General features: G+C 40.9%; 2 protein-coding genes across 2 annotated transcripts; one reads left to right on the plus strand and one right to left on the minus strand.

The window, feature by feature from the left end:
• Positions 1 to 979: 979 nt before the first annotated feature.
• commd5 (COMM domain containing 5) lies at positions 980 to 12,922 on the minus strand. The gene is made up of 7 exons (XM_028589000.1): positions 12,627 to 12,922; positions 11,371 to 11,531; positions 7,833 to 7,861; positions 7,684 to 7,734; positions 6,714 to 6,809; positions 6,281 to 6,356; positions 980 to 1,806 (listed from the first exon to the last, which is right to left on the minus strand). Exons 1-7 carry the CDS (start codon positions 12,745 to 12,747, stop codon positions 1,705 to 1,707), a joined length of 636 nt encoding a protein of 211 aa, XP_028444801.1. The 5' UTR covers positions 12,748 to 12,922; the 3' UTR covers positions 980 to 1,704.
• On the plus strand, positions 12,850 to 22,041 carry fam199x (family with sequence similarity 199, X-linked). Its single transcript, XM_028588999.1, has 8 exons — positions 12,850 to 12,995; positions 14,194 to 14,372; positions 14,867 to 15,086; positions 17,327 to 17,485; positions 18,176 to 18,337; positions 19,854 to 20,037; positions 20,266 to 20,369; positions 20,781 to 22,041. The coding sequence occupies exons 2-8, from the start codon at positions 14,206 to 14,208 to the stop codon at positions 20,952 to 20,954; spliced, it is 1,170 nt and encodes a 389-aa protein (XP_028444800.1). The 5' UTR covers positions 12,850 to 12,995; positions 14,194 to 14,205; the 3' UTR covers positions 20,955 to 22,041.
• Positions 22,042 to 22,779: the final 738 nt, after the last annotated feature.

Consider the following 22,779-nt stretch of genomic DNA (forward strand, 5'->3'; position numbering starts at 1 on the left):
TTTAGTGCTTTGTGAAAATGCATGCATTTTCTAGGTATTTAACATATGACCGATTTTAAATGATACTGCAATTTTTTTAAATGAATGGTTAATATTCTATTTGCTAATTGGTGGTAAACACAAAGTACAGTTGAGGCTGATATGACAATCATTAGTTTTATAGGTATTTGATCATCAAATACCTGTAAAAGTATTGGACAAACTTAAATGTGAAAAGTCAAGTGATCATTACAGTTATTACAATTCATCATGAGGGGAACATGAATGTGCGTATCAAATTTGATCAAACAAAATAATATTTTGGAAGACATTTCACCCAAAACCACAAATGTCAACCACATGGTGGGGCTAGATGAAAAGTCAGAGGATCACCAAAGTCAATATGACTCATCTTCTGGGGACCATGAATGTCCTTACAAACCTTTATGGCAACCCATCCTGTAGTTGTTGAGCTATTACAGTCAGGACCAAAGTGGTGACTGACGGTGCCATCCCTTATTCTAAGTCTGGCTTAGAATGAATGCTGTTCAAACCTTTTCAAACTATATTTTTAAGGCAGTCCCACAAGTTGACAAAACATACTGTATGTTCAAACAATATTTATGGAGATTTAAGTGAATTTTATTTGGACCAATTTGGAGAACATTTATTTTAGTGTTAAGAACAATTTGTATATGGCAGTGCTAAATGAACGCTTTGGGTTGGGCTTTTAGAGACATTCCGTTTTCTGTTTCAGTTCATTTACTTACACAATAAACTATATAAGCCCTGAATGACTGTACGATTGAAGGCTTTGTTGATGATGAGCCCTTGAAACAGCTCTATAATATGATTTGTCAACGGTCACTTCTGTTAAGGCTAGTTGTTCATGTGTCAACTAATTTCCAAAGTGTGTTTGTGTTATATAGGTGATAAGCCTTTAAAAAATGCCATATGAATAGTTACCTCGAACATATCTGAACAAATGATTCTTTGCCAATACAGGAATGGACAGATTTTATTTAAGAAATGTGGTTCAAGAGTTAAACATTCTTGATGTTATTATGGCAAACGTACAAAATAACAGGAAACTCACTATTTTACTTTTTATACAACAGTGCTACAACTCAAAAGACAAGTACATCTTTTGTTCCGTCACTGGTTTTAATTACATGTATAAAAACATGTTCACAAGTTCATTTTTTGATTTGCACATCCTCATATTTCAGAAGTGAGTGTAGAAAATGAGTCTCAATTCAGTCTCAAACAGCACACGAGACCAGGTAAAGTGGCTACTTAGTAAGAGAGTGTCTGAGTGCTCACTTGACTGCATTTGTATTTTGGCACAATGGAGGCTTTGCAGCTGACTCAAATCTCCCATCAACCACTGCATGTCATAATGCTAATATGTACAGTTTACAACAAGGCAAGATAAAGAAATACAGGCTGGGAGTCCTTGTCTTTTTGTCTTCAGTATGGCCATTAGATACTCCTGTAAAGCCAACTGGCTAACTATTGTTATAATTTTGCACTCTGTCAGCAGTTAAGTATGACGGATGCCAACACCATCAAATCATAACACCAGGACAGGCAGATTACTATTATCTCTTATAATATCACATTTGAAATGATTAAAATGATTCAATGCAATTTACAAAACTCCGCTAAATCTTACAAAACAAGCAGAGAGGACAGCTTTATTAAATAGCAGGCCTGCGTTGTATATCAATCTTGGATTTTGAGAATGTTCCTCTTCTCCAGATCGTTCATCTCTTTGAGAATCAGAGCCACGTTGTAACGGAGCTCCTGGAATTTAGACACAGGCACCTGGACAAGAAAAAAAAACAATTCACCGACAATGTAACATAGACAAGGTGTCAGTATGAAAACAACCGCATAGCCAAGGTGGAGCTAGAATGTAGATACAGCATAATATTACCACAATGAGATACAAAGTACAATAGCAATAGCATAATGGCTGTTATTTGTAAATAACGGCGGAAAATATAACATTGTTAGACAACAGAGTTGGTAATTGGATACAGGATTTTTTGCCAAATAGGAAGCTGCAGGTTGTGGTTAATGGTGCCAGCTCAGATTGGAAGCGGGGTCCCACAGGGATCAATTTTGGGCCCTGTTCTCTTTGTTATATATAAAAATGATTTGCCAGGTATGATACAGTCTGATGCATATGTTTTGCTGATGACACAAAATTATTTAGAATAATTACCAGGGACACCGACCGAGCCCATCTGAAAGAAGATCTCCATAGCATGGGCAAATGGTAAATGAGTGTGCGGTTAAGCATGGAACAAGCTTCCAGAAGAAGTAGTGAGGTCCCCTTCAGTTAACTCTTTCAAGAATACGTTGGATACATTTTGTTTGTCAAAATGTACAATTATAAAGCTGGTTTGTAATTTATTTAGGAAATGCGAGTCATTTTAAACCATTCAATTAGTGTGATTTATGAAATTAGTGTGATATCAAATTTGTTTATTACAATAATTTATTTTTTGTTTTTATTCGGTGTTAGTCTGGAATAGATGATTTTATATCCTGCACAAACATCTTAATTAGTGAAAATGGGCTGCTCCCAAAACAATGTGTTATAATACACATACAGTACATGGGGTTTTATTTATAGCTATGATCATTTATGTGCCTAGCATTCCTGTGTTAAAGATTCAAGCTGACTTTTTGTAACAAAAAAAAGTAATGCTTCTGCTTATTAAAAAAGAGAGGTTAAGAAAAAAGTGCAGCCACGTCTTCTGTTTTGTTTTTCGTGATTACAGCAGCAGATACACTCTTCAGGTCAGTCAGATTCCGAAACAGATCCTATTATGGTGAAGAATACACACATCAGGTGACGATAAGGTATGTCCATCAATAGAATCTGCCCACCGGATGTTGTTGCTACTAATCTTCCAATTCTGCTGTAATCTGATTACACAACCGCTGCACTAGGTTAGGCGACAGGCTCAAGTAGAAGTCCTCCCTCCTGCTTAACCTAGTAGCCTACTTTGAAAGCAGCATCCATCCTGAAATGATCAGGCAGGTATGGAGTATGGTGCCCCCTGCTGAGTAAAGAATTGTATTTGCTTGTTGAAGATTTTATCCATTTTGCTGCGGAGCTTCTCACTTTGTCTGCTCACTCTTTGTATTATTTCTGAATCACTCATCACTAAACATTTGTATGCTTATAATACATGTTACAAATGTTATATTATAATATGGTTGTTTCTGGGCTGTGCAGGCAGAAGGGTTGCTACACAGGGAAACTACAATCCTTTGTTTAATATAAATTCCCTTTATTATGTCTTTTTTTTTCCAATTTGAACTGATAGGTTTGTGAGAACAGATAGAAGAAACACAGTCAGAGGTTCTGCTAAAAGAGGCTAAAAAAAGGCTAATTTGGCCAGAGATAGAACAGTTATAGTATCTATTCTATTCTGCTATGTAATAAATGTTATGTTATACAATATGTGTGACAAGTAGAACCACGCAGATAGGGTTTAAACAAATACAAAACCGTTTATCAGAAAGACTTGGTCAAGAACAGGTTTCTAGGTTAGGCTGTAGTTAATAAAGGTTACCTCATTCCACTGTGATCCTAATATGTAACTACAGAAACTGACGTACATTAATCCACTGGCTAACGACCAACTTCTTTCTACCCACAGGCTGAAGATTAGTTGGAAATACACACTACCGTGTAGAAACAACATAATGGACAAAATGACCATTCATAGGAAGACAAACCTTTCACACTTTTATAAAGCAATCTGAGATCTATTTAAGTGTGCAACACATGTATGCACCGTAGCTGATATTTAGACATATTTAAAGACGTTTAAGTATTGCCCAACACCTGTATCAGGGTGAGGAGAGGGGTTAGAAACCACCCTAATCTCTTTTTAACAACTACTAGAGTCAATGGGCCTCATTCACCAATATCTTACTATGGTTTTTTCTTAAAAAGGTCCCATGGCATGAAAATTTCACTTTGAGGTTTTTTAACATTAATATGCATTCCCCCAGCCTGTCTATGGTCCCCCAGTGGCTAGAAATGTAAACCGAGCCCTGAGTATCCTGCTCCGTCTTTGAGAAAATGAAAGCTCAGATGGGCCGATCTGGAATCTTCTCCTTATGAGGTCATAAGGAGCAAGGTTACCTCCCCTTTCTCTGCTTTGCCCGCCCAGAGAATTTGGCCCACCCATGAGAGAGAGAGAGACATCATGGCTTTCAAAAGAGCAAAGTGGCAGTTGGTCAAGGCCACACCCCCACCCTCCACCTTGCCCCCCCCCCTCTCCTCCTCGATAGCTACAGACACAGAAATGGCACATCCTAAGGAAAGCTCATTGTGGGACTGGCTCTAGTGGCTGTAATTCTGCACTAAGGCTGAATTTCAGGAAAGAGACTTCAGATACAGTATTAGGGGACCACTAAGGTCTATATAAAAGAGACTTCAGATACAGTATTAGGGGACCATTAAGGTCTATATAAAAGAGACTTCAGATACAGTATTAGGGGACCACTAAGGCCTATATAAAAGAGACTTCAGATACAGTATTAGGGGACCACTAAGGTTTATATAAAAGAGACTTCAGATACAGTATTAGGGGACCACTAAGGTCTATATAAAAAAGAGACTTCAGATACAGTATTAGGGGACCACTAAGGTCTATATAAAAGCATCCAAAGAGCACCATGTCATGGGACCTTTAAATTTGTTCTTGAGAAAGGTCCTAAGAAAAGCCTCCGTCAGATTCATGCTGTGTTCTTAAATTGCAGAATGGTTCGCACCGGTGTTCTTATAAGGACAAGACTCTGGAGGACCTTTCTTTCTCTCTTTTAAAATCAATAAAATCATTTTAAAAATCAATATTTTGTGCAAATTGTAAATTTCTTTAGTAAGCAGTGGCATAATAAGCAAGATAATGTAGAGGGAGCAGGTCCTTATGCCTTTGTGTCAGGCCACTGCATCACCCTGTCAGGGTTACATGTTAGAGCCTTTGTGAAAATTTCATGAAGTGAAGTTTAAGAGGAAATTTCTTCTTAAGAACAGTTGGTGAATGAGGCCCATTGTTCCCTTTTAACACATTGCGCCAAGACAATAACTCCCAAAATGGCTTCAGTGAAAATACAAACTGTGACGCTCACCACTGTTTTGCGATTTTAAAATAAAGAATTTAGGCACATTGATTCCTTCAGTACTTGTGCCAAAATGGAAGGATTAGACTCAGTAGGTTTTGTATTTATGATCTGGGCGTATCTATTCAGAACGAAAACTAGGGATGGACCGATTACTGGCCCTGGCCAATTATCGTGCTGTTTTTTGGCAGTTTGCAGATTATCTGTATCAGTGTTTTATTTGCCTGATAACCGATATAGTGAATTAATTAACAAGTGTGCTACTTTGGCTCTGCTACAGCTCTGTGTCTGTCCCTCTGCTTTGGTTTTACTCACCACTGAGTCTGACATAATGTCCCGCCCACAACACTATCTGACTGACTCTGATCTTTTACTGGGTATTATGTTGAAAGTTTCTAATTTATTAAATAATTGCTTAAAGCATTTAAACAAAGTTTTGTGTTGGAGTTAGTAACATTCCCAAATCTTAATTTTGACTGAAAGGAACACGCCGACTTTTTGGGACTTTGTCTTATTCACTGTATCCCCCAGAGTTCGATAAGTCGATACACACCCTTCTCATCTACGTGCGTGTCGTAACTCTGACGCGCCGCTAGCCTAGCTTAGCACAGATTTGCTCGCAGCACCTGAGAAGCCCCGTGGTGAGGAGCAGAGAGTAACAACGGTGCTTTTCAGGTGTTGCGCTAATCACTCCGCCTAAGTAGTAGAAGTAGCAGTGCTTCGCCTTTGTCTCATGTGACCTTGTTATTTGTACACCCTGTGACTATACAAATCACAACATGTAAACAGGAACATGTTGGCGTTATTTTGTCACTTATTGGGAGCAGTAGGCTAGATGGAGCCGGTTACCTCCAGGATCTGTGCTAAGCTAGGCTAGCGGTGGGTGCGTCAGACAGAGTTACGACACGCATGGAGATGAGAAGGGTATATATGGATTTATCTAACTCTGGGGGACACAGTGAATAAGACAAAGTCCCAATAAGTCGGCCTGTTCCTTTAAATATATTAATTTTCACTCTAAATGCCTATTGGTTCCGAAAATCAGTTTTTTTAACTACTAATAATCGGTCCTGAAAAAAAAGTTAGTGTTTTTTTTAAGAGAATGTAAACCTGCCTGTACTATCAGAAACAAAATAAATTGTTTAAGTACCTCAAAGCGGTGAAAGCTCCCATCGGATAGTTTCATCTGCATCAGAACAGAAGGCTGCAGGGCCCTGGCTAAAGAGCTGTGGAGACAGAAGATATACACAACGACATGGACTTCATTAAGTGGGACATTACATTTCTTCGAGAAAATTTTTCCAACTTGGTCGCATCTTTTTTCTTTTTGAAGGGAGGTTTCTTTAGCACGTGTCTGCTTTGTCTGTTAAACCACAGAGCCCATTACTGCTCAGTCCAACTACCCACTTCTTCTGGGATTTATTATGAATAAAATAGAAACACAAAAACACTTCACATTCTGTAAGATAGATATTACCACAAAAGAACTACCAGACACCAAACAAGTAAAACAAAAAAAAGCTTCAATGAAGTGGTTATAAGTTGAAAAACAAAAACATGTTTTCTTGCCCTCAGTACATTACCTTGTAGAAATGGCAACATCCACTCTCCATTTAAAGTCTTCTAATGTGGGGAGGTGAGGATCATTCCGGGATGTTGCTGCATCTAGAGCTGCACGCCTGCATTACAAAGAGAGGTGTCACACAGCAACAATATGTCTATGACATTTGAATACCATTCATAGCCACAGCACGGTTCTGAAATTCATGGAGAAATCTTAAAGTGCTCATCAGCATTTCCTCTATATTGATTTTGCAGTGGCGGCCCACCATGGCAAAATTTCTGCCACCACGGTATCAGAAATAGGGCAGTACAAAAAATGTTGTTGCGGTTGTCTTTTAAATTATCCTACTGACATAATGCATAGGTTTACAAAGTAATAACGCCCAAAGTCCCCCCCAAAGGGACTTACCATCTCCAACAGAAAACACTGCTCCAAACAGCTCTATTGTAGTCCAGCCTTTACTTCAGAGACAAACGTGGTCACTTTGGAACACATGTTATAATGGTCGCCTAGCTGCTAGTGTGGCACGCCCTCATACTCTGCTTCTGACTGGCTAGTAGTCCTTACCTAGCTACGGAGCATGTGCGACTCCCAACAAAGATGGAATAGAAGTGCGATGCCTCACTCTGTAGCTAAAACAGAGAGCTCAACACACAGGGTAAAAAGAGGAGCTGCAGCACTGTGCAGTACAAAAAAAATATGGTGTTTTTTGAAAATTAAACCATGTAAACCTATTCTGGTACAACCTATAAATAAAATTATGAACCTGAAAATGAGCATAAATTGAGCACTTTAAGAGAATGTCGGAGCCCAGTCCTGTGGTGATGAAAAGCAGCCACAACACTGACCAAACAAGTTTAGGTTACAATATGAAAAAGGCATGTTATCTTTATTGTATTCAAGGGAGAGCTGTGCTTTTACACGAAGACACAAAAACAGAGACTAAATGTATAAAGGTCTAAATTTTAGAGGCTGTAAATCCAACATACCTGTTGCCAAAAACCACACTGGCGAAGTCGGTGATAAAGTCTTCAGGTATCCTAAGTGACAAAGTATAAACTCAGCATCTGTTGAAATTGTGTTGTGTATAAGATAATGCATGAAAATGTTGAGGACATGATTAAATAATGAGCCTTGCCTTAGTTCTTTGAGATCTTCTCTGAAGGCCTTAACAGGGACACAAACAACATGTTTGAAGTAGTATTTTATACAAGTGAAAAATGTTGACATCTTAAAATGTACATTCAGTGCTTATGAAGAGGAAGCTATTAGCTTTTGTTGCCATAGATACCCACGCAGGTGCGTTATGTGTAATTCAGCAAGAAGTCATTTTATTATTTACACCTGTGCTTTTTAAAAATGTCTTCTGTAAGAAAGTCCTAAGCTGTGTCCAACAGCACGCTTAGGCGGTAGTACAACACACTGGATGCAAACTGCCGTTAAAACACACAGAAGAAGAAGAAGAAGAAGAAGAAGAAGAAGAAGAAGAAGAAGAAGAAGAAGAAGAAGAAGAAGCGCAGCACGTTTAAAAACCAAGGTTTTTCTTAGTAGGCATTATCAAGTTTTTGAGTATATTAATTTAGTCACTTTTCCAGTGTCAACATAGCCTAGAAATCTAGACGCACCCGGGTCAAACACATCGTGTAGAGTCGGTGGGCGGGCTTAACATAAGGATGGCAGAGTTGCAACGGTTCCACATGAATTCCCTGCTACTGAAGATGGCTGCTGCTGCTGGTGAACAGCGGTCTTTGGAATCGGCTTTAGCCGCGACTCTGGAAGACTTGGAGTTCAGCTTTTCTTTGAGAAAAGAACAAAGAACGGCACTGAAGTCATTCTTAAAAAAGGAAAATGTGTTCAGTTTTGCTGACCGGATACTGCACAAGTTGAATCTATCAGCTAGCGTTGCTCTGGTTGGCTATGAGTGCAGAGGGAATTTGAAAGACAACCGTTTATCCCGCCCCTCGGATTGAGCCCTGCCAATGGTGAGTTCCCAGACCCAACATCTGGATGTGGGTCTGGCTTGTCAGGATAGTGTCAACACACATACTCAATCAGAATTAGTTTGTAACATGGAATTGAGACTCATAATGTCATGTCTTGTAATAGCAAGAAAATGACATCTGAAACTAATATCAGTAATATTTGCTTCGTTCCATTAAGGTGTATTGGTAACGAAAGCCATGACAGGGCAAGCAATCACAATACCAGGATCCTAAAACGGAAACACTTGAATCCAATGAACTCATTATTAATGTTTTTAGTAACATCTGTGCTTTTCCTGCTATGACATAACTAAATGTCTTCTGTGGAAAATGGTTTATCAGTATTAAGGCTGTCAGCATTAACGCGTTAATCGTGAAGCGATTAAGGGTCGAGCATAACGCATTTTAAATCGCATGCCGCCATTTATTAATTTATTTTCACTTCACTCGGCTTCACGTCTTGCCGAACGGTAGGGTTCCACACAGCGAAACACCTCGTGAATTTCGGCCAGCGAAAGTTTGCCTCGGGGGCGTGGTCGCGAAAACAACACGCAAGACTGCAAAATGTTTTTAAATATCCTGGGCTGTCAGAAGACAGGGCGGTAAAAATGCACAGCAGCAAACCATCGGCAAAATGTTCATAAATGCTCTGGTAACCTGGCTATGTAGCCTAGCTGCCTTGCTATGCTTACAATGAAATGCAATGTCCAAACATGCTAGCGGGTGACCTGTCGGCTAGCTGAATCATTTTGAGTGTTTAAACTATCGACAGTGGTCTATTTGGTGGTGTGTGTTTGCCCTGTTTAAGTTTGTGTAACATATAAACAACAATCCGTGTTGCTACAAGCGTCAATGTTCGCCAACAAAACATGTAATCAAACAAATGCACAAGTAGCCTAGCTAGCTACCTGGCTAGGCTACAATGAAATCCAATGTCCGAACATGCTAGCGATTAGCCTGTCGGCTAGCTGAAAAGTTCGTGTTTAAACTAACATATTACAGTGATCTATTTAGTGGTGTATGTGCCCTAACTAAGTTCGTGTGTCATATAAAACACAATTCGTGTTGATAGAAGTACCGATGTTCGTGTAGAAACATTTTAATCACATAAAAATTTTCATGATACGGCGCTGATAACCTCTGCCATCTTGGTCAGACTTTTTTTGTAACTCCCGCCTCCAAACACAAACACACGGACCTGATTGGTTCTCGAGTGGTCCCCATTTGAATAAAGTTAAACTTTCGTCAACTTTATTTCGCTCCCCCTCGGCGATTCGCTCTCATCTCGCTCAATCAGGGCGAATTTCGTCTCCATTCAACCTCAATGAGAGCAAAACAAAATTTCGTTGGGTGGAAACCTACCGTAACAGGCTACTATTTTGACCCTTTGACACCTTTACTTATCAACAAGCTGCCATACTTCCTCCTAACACATCCTGCTGCTGCAGGCATGATGGAGAAATGCAGCAGCAACACAACTCTGAATGGCGCTTTTTATTTTCCAAAACTCCCGCACAGCTCGTAGACAAGTCGAAAGTCATATGCACATTATGTAAAACCGAATTAAAATATCACCGGAACACGTCAAGCTTGAGCTACCAGCTACGAGCTAAGCATAGTCCAGTTAATGTGACTCAGGTTGATGCTAGCGGGATCAGACAAAGCACTATTTTGGAGAGTGATACTCGCCGACCTGTTATTGAAACCAACGTGTAAAGTACAAACGCTGTCTCATCAACCAGTGATCACTGGACGTCAGTGAGTAATCAAAATTATTTAGAAGTTACTGCACACTATATTGACTCTAGTAAGTAGGGTTGGGTACCGAAACGTGCCGACCTAAACGGTAGCAACGAGACCGAATAAGAGCGAACATTTCGGTGCCTGACTTTACACTACACCTGACAGCATGTAACGTTAGCCTACCTTTAGCTAGCAGCTGGATTAAACATGGTTAAAATGCTGACAGCTAACGTTAAACAGTGTAAAGTGTGACTGTATTTCACTGTGGAGGATTCCAACACTGGGACGGAACAGTCTGGTCTGCAGCGCAGCAGCTGCCGTTGTCGGAATTAAACAACACAGACGGTGCATTCACTTAAAACAGGTAGCCTTGTGGTGCATTCACAGTAATTGTAAAATACCTTTTCCCATCTGGTGGTTGTTTTTTTTGTTCAACAGCAATTTACTGGTGAAATAAGTTATTGTTATAGTTATAACATTATTATTAAATCTTTAATTTTGACCATGGCTTTAATAATAAACAAGTTGCTGACTGTTGTTTAGTACCCTTCTTTTTTTTTTTTTTCTTCTTCTTTTGTTTACAGTAAATGAATAATAAACAAATACAAATCTTAAAGTCAAGTTCATAAAGTAACTTTCTTTGCATTAATTTGATTCCCAATCAAGATACACTGGTAACAATTGCTTTCCATTGTTAATATGTACTTAAAAACAATTCTGAAATGCAAAATAATAGAATTTCAATCATGTGATAAAACATGCGATTAATCGCGATTAACTATAGAAATTCTGCGATTAATCGCAATTAAAAAAATAATAATCGTTTAACAGCCCTAATCTGTATGTGTAAGCTGTAGCAGGCTTAGCTGCCAAGTTACGGACACAGAATCATTTTGTGTTTCGTGCAAACATATTCCAACATATAATTCCCAGTGTTTAACATCAACGTACCTCCTGTTTAAGGGATGATGTGGGGATGCGGATGGCCTCGGACAGCACTCTGTACATCCCAGCTACGATGTGACTGAGCCTCTCCTGGGGGATGGTGCTGCTCTCTGCTATGGACTTCATCACCTCTCTGCAGTCCTTCCCCTCCAGGGCGCTGACCACAGCTGGACACACAATAATAATAATAATAATAATAATAATAATAATAATAATAATAATAATAATAATAATAATAATACACAGGCACATTAACTCACTTCTTTAAAAGGAACACGCCGACTTATTGGGAATTAAGCTTATTCACCGTAACCCCCAGAGTTAGACAAGTCGATACATACCCTTCTCATCTCCGTGTGTGCTGTAACGCTGCCTGACGGCTCCAGCATTAGCTTAGCCCAGCACAGATCCTGCAGGTAACTGGTTCCAACTAGCCTACTGCTCCAAATTGTGACAAAAGTGACAAAATAACGCCAACATGTTCCTATTTCCATGTTGTGATTTGTAGAGTCACAGCGTGTACAAAAACAACGTAACATGAGACACAGCCATTTTCTAACAGTAAACAAACCGGGAACTATATTCTCAGACAGCCTTGCTGCGAGCATATCACTCCGCCCAAGTACTATATTCTTCCGCCTGAGAATATAGTTCCGGTTTGTTTACAGTTAGAAAAAACGACTGTGTCTCATGTTACTTTGTTTTTTGTGCGCTGTGACTCTATAAATCACAACATGTAAATAGGAACATGTTGGCGTTATTTTGTCACTTATTCGGAGCAGTAGGATTACTGGAACCAGTCACCTGCATGTTCTGTGCTGGCCTGATGCCGCTGGAGCTGTCAGACAGCATTACAGCACGCACTGAGATGAGAAGGGTATGTATGGACTTGTCTAACTCTGGGGGTTACTGGGAATAAGCTAAATTCCCAATAAATCGCCGTGTTCCTTTAATGGCCTACAACAGCTAGTTCTGTACTTGTTCAGAGTGTCAGTTATGGGTCTCATCAGAGCATATGCACAAGCAGGGAATTGGGCGGGTCACGAGTCTCCTGCAGTTATATTTGAGCTGTTTACATGCCTCTCTTCTATCAAAATCTCGCAGTAAAGGCTATTGGTGATACCCAACAATATGATTACTCAATGAGCAACTCATAAACGTTCAATTGTATTGTGGTATTAGCTACAAAGATTTCAATCTTGCGATAGCTGTTTTAGGGAGGCAACTATATAATCTCGCGCACAACTAGCATATAACGTTACCTTTCAGTATTTTTCTGAACATTTCTTGGTCCACATCCTTTAGGTTTTTCGACAATGAGTCGATTTCTGGTGGTATCCTGCCTCCCAAAAAACTGGAGTCCTTTGTATGGCTTGCAGACATGACTCACCATGCACTCATATGCTGCATGCGGAGATAATAAATAGCAAAACGAGAAGTTTAAGTGGAGACGTTTGTGCTCTTTTTTTATGCCAGTTTTCTGTTTATGTGACAACTTCCGCCTCCACGTCACATGACGCTTTGCTAGCTCCCGGGAGTCTCGCGGTGACAGACAGCTGAGATCATCGGTAGAAAAGAAAGGAATTGCAAATGGAGGTGGCAATAATGATCATTCTTTGAACGACAAAAAGGTGGGTATTTTAATGTAGATAGCTTTTTAATCACAACTTTGCCAGGTTCATAAACCGTTCGGATATGTTATTGTGTGGAAATGATTAATTAAGGTGTCGTTTTGTTGCTTGGTGAACGCTACGTGGATATTTGAGGATTAGCGACTAACGTTAGCTAACGATGTTAGCTTGATGTTGTTTTCCAATCACAGGCTGTTTGCCTTTACCAAAGACGACAACGTTTAATGTAACGTAACGTCAAAGTGTAAACTAATGTAGCTACCTTCTATAATGCTGGATACTCATTTTGCCTTTTTTCCCACGACGATGTTTAACGTTACAGGAAAGCAGTTTAGTCTTGTTATTAAGAAAAACAAAAATTACGGGAGTTGGATGATAGGTAACGTTATAGTTATGTCAACAATTAACATGAACAGCTTCTTCAGCATCCTTAGTAAAAAAAAATTAAAAAAAATCCGTATCGTTAGAAATATTAACTAGATTTGTCCACTAATGTTACCAGCTAAGACCCAAACGTAAATAAGATCGACAAGCTAATGTAACTGCTTGCTAGCATTTGGAGTAAAACAAGTTTTGCTTTATTGAGTGACTGTGTGTGATATTTTTGTAGTCCATTTTTTATTTATTTTTATTTATTTATTTTTTTCCAACGTGCCCAAAGACGTACAGTGTAAAATGTATACAAGCAAGAAGTACATTAGTTAAAGTTAAATCATATCTGTTTTGTTAATTATGCATGTAACATACATTACGGGTGTACTGTATGGTCTAAGCATTTGGTAACACAACAATAAATACACTATATCTCCTAATTTTACATATTGCAAGCATTGTTCATATTCTGCCTGAATCTTTTCATAAGGATACTTTCAACTCAACTTTATTGCAACCACAGTGTTGATGCATTCATTTTAATTACCGCAAGCTTTATTTTACAGAGGAACATCAGCGGTGTGTCTGTTGCCTAGACTTTTAATCAGTAATTTTGTATACAAACAAACTTTATTAAATTAAGGATAAATATCATGTGGGCACTTTTATGGAAACGTGTACAACCCAGTGTAGTCCAATATAATACCCTTGCAATCAATAGATACAATTTGAGAGTGTTTCCTATGTGTTTATTCAATTTGGTGCTCCATTGAAAAGTGCCCTGTTATATTTGTCTGATCTTTGCCTTATCTTGTTTCTGTGTCAGGTACATCTCGCCATGTCTGAATCTCTGTATGAGAAGTTTTTAGCGCCAGATGAGCCTTTCCCCCTCCTCTCCCAAAGAGCCAACCTCAGTGATGTGGGAACCCTGGATGTGAGTGACTTCGGCTGTCAACTCTCATCTTGTCACAGAACCGATCCTCTACACCGCTTCCACAGCAACAGGCAAGTAGAGAGTGTGTGTTTGTGTTCACACGTGTATGTCGCCTGTCTGTGGGGTAAACTGACTTTCAGAATGTATTTTCAAAGGTTATTTGTGCAGAAAAAAAATTTGTCATCATTGTTTTGGAATGTATTTATGAACTACATTTATTTTTAAGATTATTTATCATTTTTAGGCCTTTTATTGACAGGACAGCTGAAATGAAAGGGGAGAGAGGGGTGAATGACATGCAGCAAAGGGCCACAGGTCAGAGTTGAACACGAGCCCACTGTGTTCGAGGAGTAAACCTTTATATGTGGGCGCCCGCTCTACCAACTGATCTATCCGGGCGCCCTATGAACTACATTTATACTGTGTGTTCAAAGAGAAGGTGTTTACATAGTTGAAATGTGCATCCTTATCTCGTATGCACGCCGCTCCTCAGGAAAATAATCAGAGCAATTTCCGGGATTTACCCATAGAATGTACTTTAACGTCCACTCATCTTTCTCCCCAGGTGGAACCTCACTTCCTGTGGGACCAGTGTTGCCAGCTCAGAGTGCAGCGAAGAGCTCTTCTCCTCTGTGTCCGTGGGGGATCAGGACGACTGCTACTCCCTTCTGGATGACCAAGAACTAACCTCCCTGGACCTGTTTCCAGAGGGCAGCGTTTGCAGTGATGTTTCCTCCTCTATCAGCACCTATTGGGATTGGTCCGACAGCGAGTTTGAGTGGCAGGTTAGTTTGTTATATAGTCTATATCCTTGACGTTCCACTTCTAGGATTGCTCTGTTGCAACTCCGGTGGATTTGTGAGGACTATGGTTAACTGCTCCTCAGATCTCTGCAGGGTAAATCCAGACAGCTAGCTAGACTATCTGTCCAATGTGAGTTTTCTGTTGCACGACTAAAACTATTTTAAACGTACACATGTTCCTTCCGAGCCTATTTTGCAGCGGCACCAGGTGCGGTCTGGCAAAGCGAGACTAATGGTGCTTTTCCATTACATGGTACCTACTCGCCTCGCCTCGACTCGCTGTGCGTCCGTTTTCCATTGCAGATTTTAGTATCGCCTCAGCGTGGCTTGTCGTCATAGCGACTGCCGTGGGCGTGGCTTAGTAGCTTGCTTTTCCCATTGACATATCCCCGACGCATTTCCTGGTTCTCTGTCTCCGTAAACAACATGATATCAAAGAGATAGTTAACGTTTACTGCTCCAGATTTCCCACCGTGGTCACATATATGTGACTCTAGAGTCGCTACTCGCTGCTGAGATAATCGCCGTCACTCTCTCACTTCTCCCTCGTTCACTAGCTCCCCACACACACACATACGGCGACTTGACACACACACATCACACATGCACACACCAGCGCACCAGTATAACCATCAGGCCACTTGTATGCTACGGAGAAAGCTCTGCGTGGAGCCTCCGGCAGCAAAAAAACACCGCTGGCTAAACTATTTAAAAATGCCGTCTCTCGCTAGCAATGCAGTGATCAGTGACGCTTCTTTCCGACCAATCAGCAGCCTGCAGGGTTTCACGTCACCTTCTCTGCTCGCTTCAGCTCGCTTGGAACCTCGACTGAGCAGGTACTAAAAAAAGTACCTGTTAGCTGGTACCAGGTACTTTTTTTTTGTAATGGAAAACCAAAAAAGGCGAGGCGAGTAGGTACCATGTAATGGAAAAGCGCCATAGGTGTTATGACCGAGAAGTGTTTTCCTTTTTTTTTTAAAGTGCTCATATTATGCTCATTTTCAGGTTCATAATTGTATTTAGAGGTTATATCAGAATAGGTTTACATGGTTTAATTTTCAAAAAGCACCATATTTTTGTTGTACTGCACATTGCTGCAGCTCCTCTTTTCACCCTGTGTGTTGAGCTCTCTGTTTTAACTACAGAGTGAGACATCTCACTGCTGTAACATCTTTGTTGGGAGTCGCACATGCGCAGTACCTAGGTAAGGACTACTAGCCAGTCAGAAGCAGAGTATGAGGGCGTGCCCTGACAGTACCTATGTAAGGACTACTAGCCAGTCAGAAGCAGAGTATGAGGGCGTGCCCTGACAGTACCTAGGTAAGGACTACTAGCCAGTCAGAAGCAGAGTATGAGGGGGTGCCCTGACAGTACCTAGGTAAGGACTACTAGCCAGTCAGAAGCAGAGTATGAGGGGGTGCCCTGACAGTACCTAGGCGAGCATTATAACGTGTGTTACAAAGTGATCACGTTTGTCTCTGAAGTAAAGGCTGGACTACAATAGAGCTGTTTGTGAACAGTGTTTTCTGTTGGAGATGGTAAGTCCCTTTGGGAGGGGACTTTGGGCTTTTTCACTTTGTAAACCTATAACGTGTACAAAAAAGATATATAACACAAAAGAAGGAAAGGGGGGAACAAGCCAAAAAGCATAATATGAGCCCTTTAAACATTGCTGATTTTAATTCAGGCTTTTAGCTTTACGATGGAAGCCTTGAGTAGGGCTGGGTACCGAATTCAATATATATTTTTTTGGCAACGACCGAATTGCCTCCTTAATATCGAGTATCGAAAAAAATGCCTCGTCGTTCAATACCTAAGGAGCAAATCTCATCAGCGTAAGTGAGCCAATAAGCACGCAGCATGCTTCTACCAAGATCTAATAATGTCTGTGATTGGCTGTCTAACGTTACACGTTGTAGACATGGTAGGAGCTGAAAAATGAAAAAACATTTGAATAAAGATTTTTGCCGTAATGTTGTAATTTATTTTTGTTAAAAAGGATTTTATAAAATTCGTTCAGAAACCGGTATCGAAGTTACTGTATTGGTATCGGTACCAGTATCAAAATCTTTGAACGATATCCAGCCCTAGTCATGAGAACCTAGCTGCATTATTTTGCTGGCATGAAACACACAGGATGTGGCTGTTACAGTGACTGGCAGGATCATTTGTCCATTCATGTTTTTCTCTGCTCCTCATTGTTCGCCTGTCTTGTATCTCAGTTGCCAGGAAGTGACATTGCCAGCGGCAGCGATGTTCTGTCTGACATCATCCCGAGCGTACCAAGTTCCCCCTGTCTGTTTTCCAAGAGGAAGCCTAAGCCCCACCCTCACCGCAACCTGGATGAGTTACCTTGGAGTGCCATGACCAACGATGAACAGGTAAACAAAGCCAACACACCTTTCTGTATTATGTTTTTAAGTTGGCAACCTCTCCGTGCTATCAGAGAGCTCAGAATTAACAACCGTGAAACGCACTTCCTGACCCAGCTACTAGTTTGTTTTTTGTAAAATGGATTATTTAAGTGGCTAGTAACCATTAGATTGTGGCGTGGCTTGCAGTTCAAATACATAGCTTGCTCTGGATGCTTCATGTTGTTGGAGCTGAGCTGTCAACACCAAGTTTGGGATTTTGCAGGGTTTTTTTGTCAGTCAAACATACTGTATTTCACAAACTAAACAGGAGGGCTTAAGGGGGGAAATGATTTTTATAGGTGGGTAGATAGCATAATGAATTTATGAAAAGCCACATCATTGCGGATTCCAAAACTGTGGAGATATACCATAAACGGTTTGTTTAAACAGTTGAGCATTAGTTTCCTGTATTGTCGCTAGGGATGTCCTCAGCTGACCTGCAGGATCAGGGCAGATCCCACTTATTTATTATTTTTTTTTTATGAATCTGTATCAGCGACATAAAGCATCAGCCATTTGCATTCCATTACCCCGGCAGTCAAAAACACCCCCATTGTGCCCCGTTAAACTCTGTGTCTCCGCCTTTTTAGTCTTCAGCGTGGGCAGAGATACCCGGGCAAAAGGACCAAAACCACATGTCTTTGTTTCCTGTTCCAGGTGGAGTACATTGAGTACCTGAGTCGGAAGGTGAGCACAGAGATGGGCCTGAGAGAGCAGCTGGACATCATCAAGATCATCGACCCCTGCGCTCAAATCTCGCCCACCGACAGCGAGTTCATCATCGAGCTCAACTGTCTCACCGACGAGAAACTCAAGCAGGTGGGCCGTAACTCTGACGCACATCACTTCACTGACCGTACAAGGCTAACAGAACGGTTCTAACAAAGCAGATTTTCTTTCACACACAGCCTCACACTTATACAGAAGGGTGAGCAGCCTGTCGACAAGTTAATACAAGAAAGGAGATTTTAATTGGCTGCATTCTTGCCATCCTTTGGGGACTCAGAGTTGTCCATGGACCCCGTCAATAGTATTGAGTGTTGCGATTTCCCTGGCTTTCTTTAAAGGTCCCATGGCATGAAAATTTCACTTTGAGGTTTTTTAACATTAATATGCGTTCCCCCAGCCTGCCTATGGTCCCCCAGTGGATAGAAATGGTGATAGGTGTAAACCGAGCCCTGGGTATCCTGCTCTGCCTTTGAGAAAAAGTAAGCTCAGATGGACCGATCTGGAATCTTCCCTTTATGACGTCATAAGGGGAAAGGTTACCTCCCCTTTCTCTGTTTTGCGCGCCCCGAGAATGTGGCCCGCCCATGAGAGAGAGAGACATCATGGCTTTTAGTATTAGGGGACCACTAAGGTCTATATAAAAAGGAGTTCAGATACAGTATTAGGAGACCACTAAGGTCTATATAAAAGAGACTTCAGATACAGTATTAGGGGACCACTAAGGTCTATATAAAAAGGAGTTCAGATACAGTATTAGGAGACCACTAAGGTCTATATAAAAGAGACTTCAGATACAGTATTAGGGGACCACTAAGGTCTATATAAAAGAGGATTCAGATACAGTATTAGGGGACCACTAAGGTCTATATAAAAGAGACTTCAGATACAGTATTAGGGGACCACTAAGGTCTATATAAAAGAGACTTCAGATACAGTATTAGGGGACCACTAAGGTCTATATAAAAGAGACTTCAGATACAGTATTAGGGGACCACTAAGGTCTATATAAAAGAGACTTCAGATACAGTATTAGGGGACCACTAAGGTCTATATAAAAGAGGATTCAGATACAGTATTAGGGGACCACTAAGGCCTATATAAAAGAGGATTCAGATACAGTTTTTAGGGGACCACTAGGGGACCACACACAGGTCTATATAAAAGCATTCAAAAAGCAGTATGTCATGGGACCTTTTTAACAAGAACTAAAGTTGAATAATACACTTCTAGAGACAATATGTCATGAGACATTTCTAAAAAAAAAAAACTAATTGTTTTCTAAAAAGAATGCATGTCAGTCACTCTGACATTTATTTCATTTGTAAAAATAAAATGGATATGATGTAGTCGCCGTTACGACAAACTATATTAATTTAGGTGAATCATTGGTATAAAAAAAGAAATAGTGATTCTAGGGGGAAAATGGATTTTTTTTAAATCGTCGGCAAAAAAATCACCATACCTACGTTATCCAATTTTCCCCACCACCCCTATTATATACATGTATTACAGAGAAGCACTCTTTGTTAATACATCAGTAAACCGAGGTAGGAAAGACGGTAACCCAGAGTTATGCAGCACGTTTGTGGTTGTGTGATGTCATCAGGTGCGCAACTACATCCGAGAGCACAGCCCCAGGCAGCGGGCCAGCAGCACCAGAGAGGGCTGGAAGAGGAGCAGCCACAGCAGTGCCAGCACCGGCGGGGTCAGCGCAGCCAGCAGCAGTAACGCCAGCATGGTCAGCTCTGCCAGCTCCTCCACCGGCTCCACAGCCTCCAACTCTGTAGCAGGTGAGACGCTACGCCGCCTGCTTGGCTGGCAGCGTGAGTAGCAGTAATGGTGCCACCGCCAGAGGATCCTGCAGCGACGGGGCATTGTCTGCTCCGTTAGGAGTTATGATTGTACAAGGGACAGAAGGGCACTTTTATCGGTGAAATAATTAGAATTTTTAACATAAAGTAAAAGTTTCAGCTCATGTTCCAGGTTGTAATAGAGTCTAACATTTGCTTGTGTTGAAGGTGGCCCAGCGTCAGCCTGTAGTGGAGGCAGTGTTGCTAACATTAGCAGAGCTCACAGCGATGGCAACCTTTCCAGTGCTGCAGAACGTATACGAGACTCAAAAGTAAGGGTGTGTGTGTGTGTGTGTGTGTGTGTGTGTGTGTGTGTGTGTGTGTGTGTGTGTGTGTGTGTGTGTGTGTGTGTGTGTGTGTGTGTGTGTGTGTGTGTGTGTGTGTGTGTGTGTGGACAATGTCTTGTTTCCTGATTATGTTATTATTGTGTGTTATAAGAACAGAATAAATATGGCTATGTAATATAAACATGTACAGATATGTGCAATGTAGTAGCAGTGACATTATAATAGTAGTAAGAATAATATATATATATGCAGTGTAGTAGAATATATAATAAGAAAAACAGAATCGATATGGATATTCTGTATAAACCATATAGGCAGATATGTACATATCACGATATTGATTTTCTATTGATATATTGCCCAGCCCTACTCTAACCTCTCTGTCGCCTTTTTCAGAAACGTTCCAAGCAGCGTAAGCTTCAGCAGAAAGCCCTCCGGAAGCGGCAGCTGAAGGAGCAGCGGCAGGCCCGCAAGGAGCGCCTGAGCGGGCTCTTTCTGAACGAGGAGGTGCTGGCGCTGCGCGTGACCGAGGAGGAGGACCGTGGCGACGACCTGGACATACTGATGTGACACCAGTGAACCAATTGGTGCTCCCTCTACGCCTGTTTTCCCCCGCCCAGCCCGCCGCCATAGAGCCCATAGACCACACTACTCCCGATCACTGCATGCATTAGCTTCGAGTAGGCTAACATAACGCCTTTTGTACGAGTAATGTCTGATAGGCAGCAATAGCTTGTAGTGGCTTCTGACATAGCTTTGACATATGGCTTGCTAATGCTAGTGTAGTACCGCTAGTGCTAAAACTGATAGCCGCTGCAATCGCTACTGAGCCAGCTATTGCAATAATGCTAAAAATGCTGCTAATGCTTTGACTAGACGCTGACCTCAGTCCAAACCTGCTTATAGCCAGTTCTAATGCTGCGACCACCTAGAAGCTCACAGATGCACACAAATATACACTACTACAGACAGTTATGTCCGCTTCATGCTGTTAAGAAGACGATTGCTTCTAGATGCTGCAACAGCGTATATCCACTGCTACTAATACAGCCACCGCCGGCAGAAGGACAGATCAGGCAAAGAAGCAGAGTTTGGATGCTGCTCTGCGGGAACCAGTTTTTTATTTCTTTATAACATACAGGGGAGCTATGTGCAAGGTGGCAGTAGTTTCCACCCATCTGCCTACACATGCATCCATACCCTACAGGGCTATATTCTGCACTGGCCAAACTCTGTCTTAAACTTAAACTGCTGCAGGTAATGTTACAGCACGAGTATACACCTGAAGGCCTACAGTCAGAGTGGCTTGAGTGGAAAGCTGGGCTGCTCGACTATGGGGCAAAAAAAATCGTAATCGCGATTTATTTTTGGTCAGTATTGATATTCCCACTATTTAACACGACTGCTCAGTGACTTTTGGATAGATGTTGCAACTATTGAACTTGAAAAGGTTGAACAAATCAACAGTGAAAACACCTCCTGTACAATTTCTTTTCTTTGTCATTCACAACACAAAGACAAAATTAAGAGTTACGTGACAGGCCAAACAATCATCCAACGTTAAGAGCCGAAATCATAATCGCGATTCAGATTTGGATTAATTGCACAGCCCTAGCAGAAGGTATCGGTAGCGGTTTTAACACGACAGCAGATTTTGGGGGGAACACAAAAAAATGAGATTGAAGCCTTGCATTGATGAGCAATTTCTCTCCACGGTGGATGCCTGAAGTCTTAATTCAGAGTGCAGTTCAGAATGCTAGCCCTTCAAAACGTAACAAACCCAAACCGAGAGGTGGGAAGTGAAAGGAAGTGAGCCGGTCTGTCTTTCTACCTGCTGAGCGTCGCGGTTCCCCTTTCACTCTGAAGGCTTAGAGGGAGCACTGAGTCTGCATGTTTAAAACCCCAGCCACCCACGAGTCCCCCCGCGTGGCCCAACAACTTAACAACTTGCTTCATCATTTGCATAAACCTGTTTAAAAAAAAAAAAAAAAAGACAAATAGCTTATGTGTTGTAAATAAATGGTAAATAACAGCATATTTATTGCTTGCTTTCAGGTTTTCCTTGGTGATGAAGGTTTGCTTTAAAGATTTTATTTTTTTCTGTGTGTGTATATAATGACAAGGTAGTGAACTAATTGGTTATCGTAGCTTAAATGCTGTCAATTGCCACGGGTTCCTGCATTATTTGGCGTCTTACTTTGAAGCATTTAAGCTTTTTTGTCCCAAGTACTTGATTTTGGCCATTTGTCATCTTTTTTTATTTTTTTGAAAGTCCTCTTTGTTTCTCTTGCCAGCACTCCTACTTTATATTTTTTTGCCTGAAACACAGACCTAAATAATAGCAGATTGTCCCCATCGTTTTACTTCGGTGTACATTTCTCTGAATGATTTGACC

This window comes from Perca flavescens, chromosome 10, assembly GCF_004354835.1.
Source record: "Perca flavescens isolate YP-PL-M2 chromosome 10, PFLA_1.0, whole genome shotgun sequence".
In the NCBI taxonomy this organism is placed as follows: domain Eukaryota; kingdom Metazoa; phylum Chordata; class Actinopteri; order Perciformes; family Percidae; genus Perca; species Perca flavescens.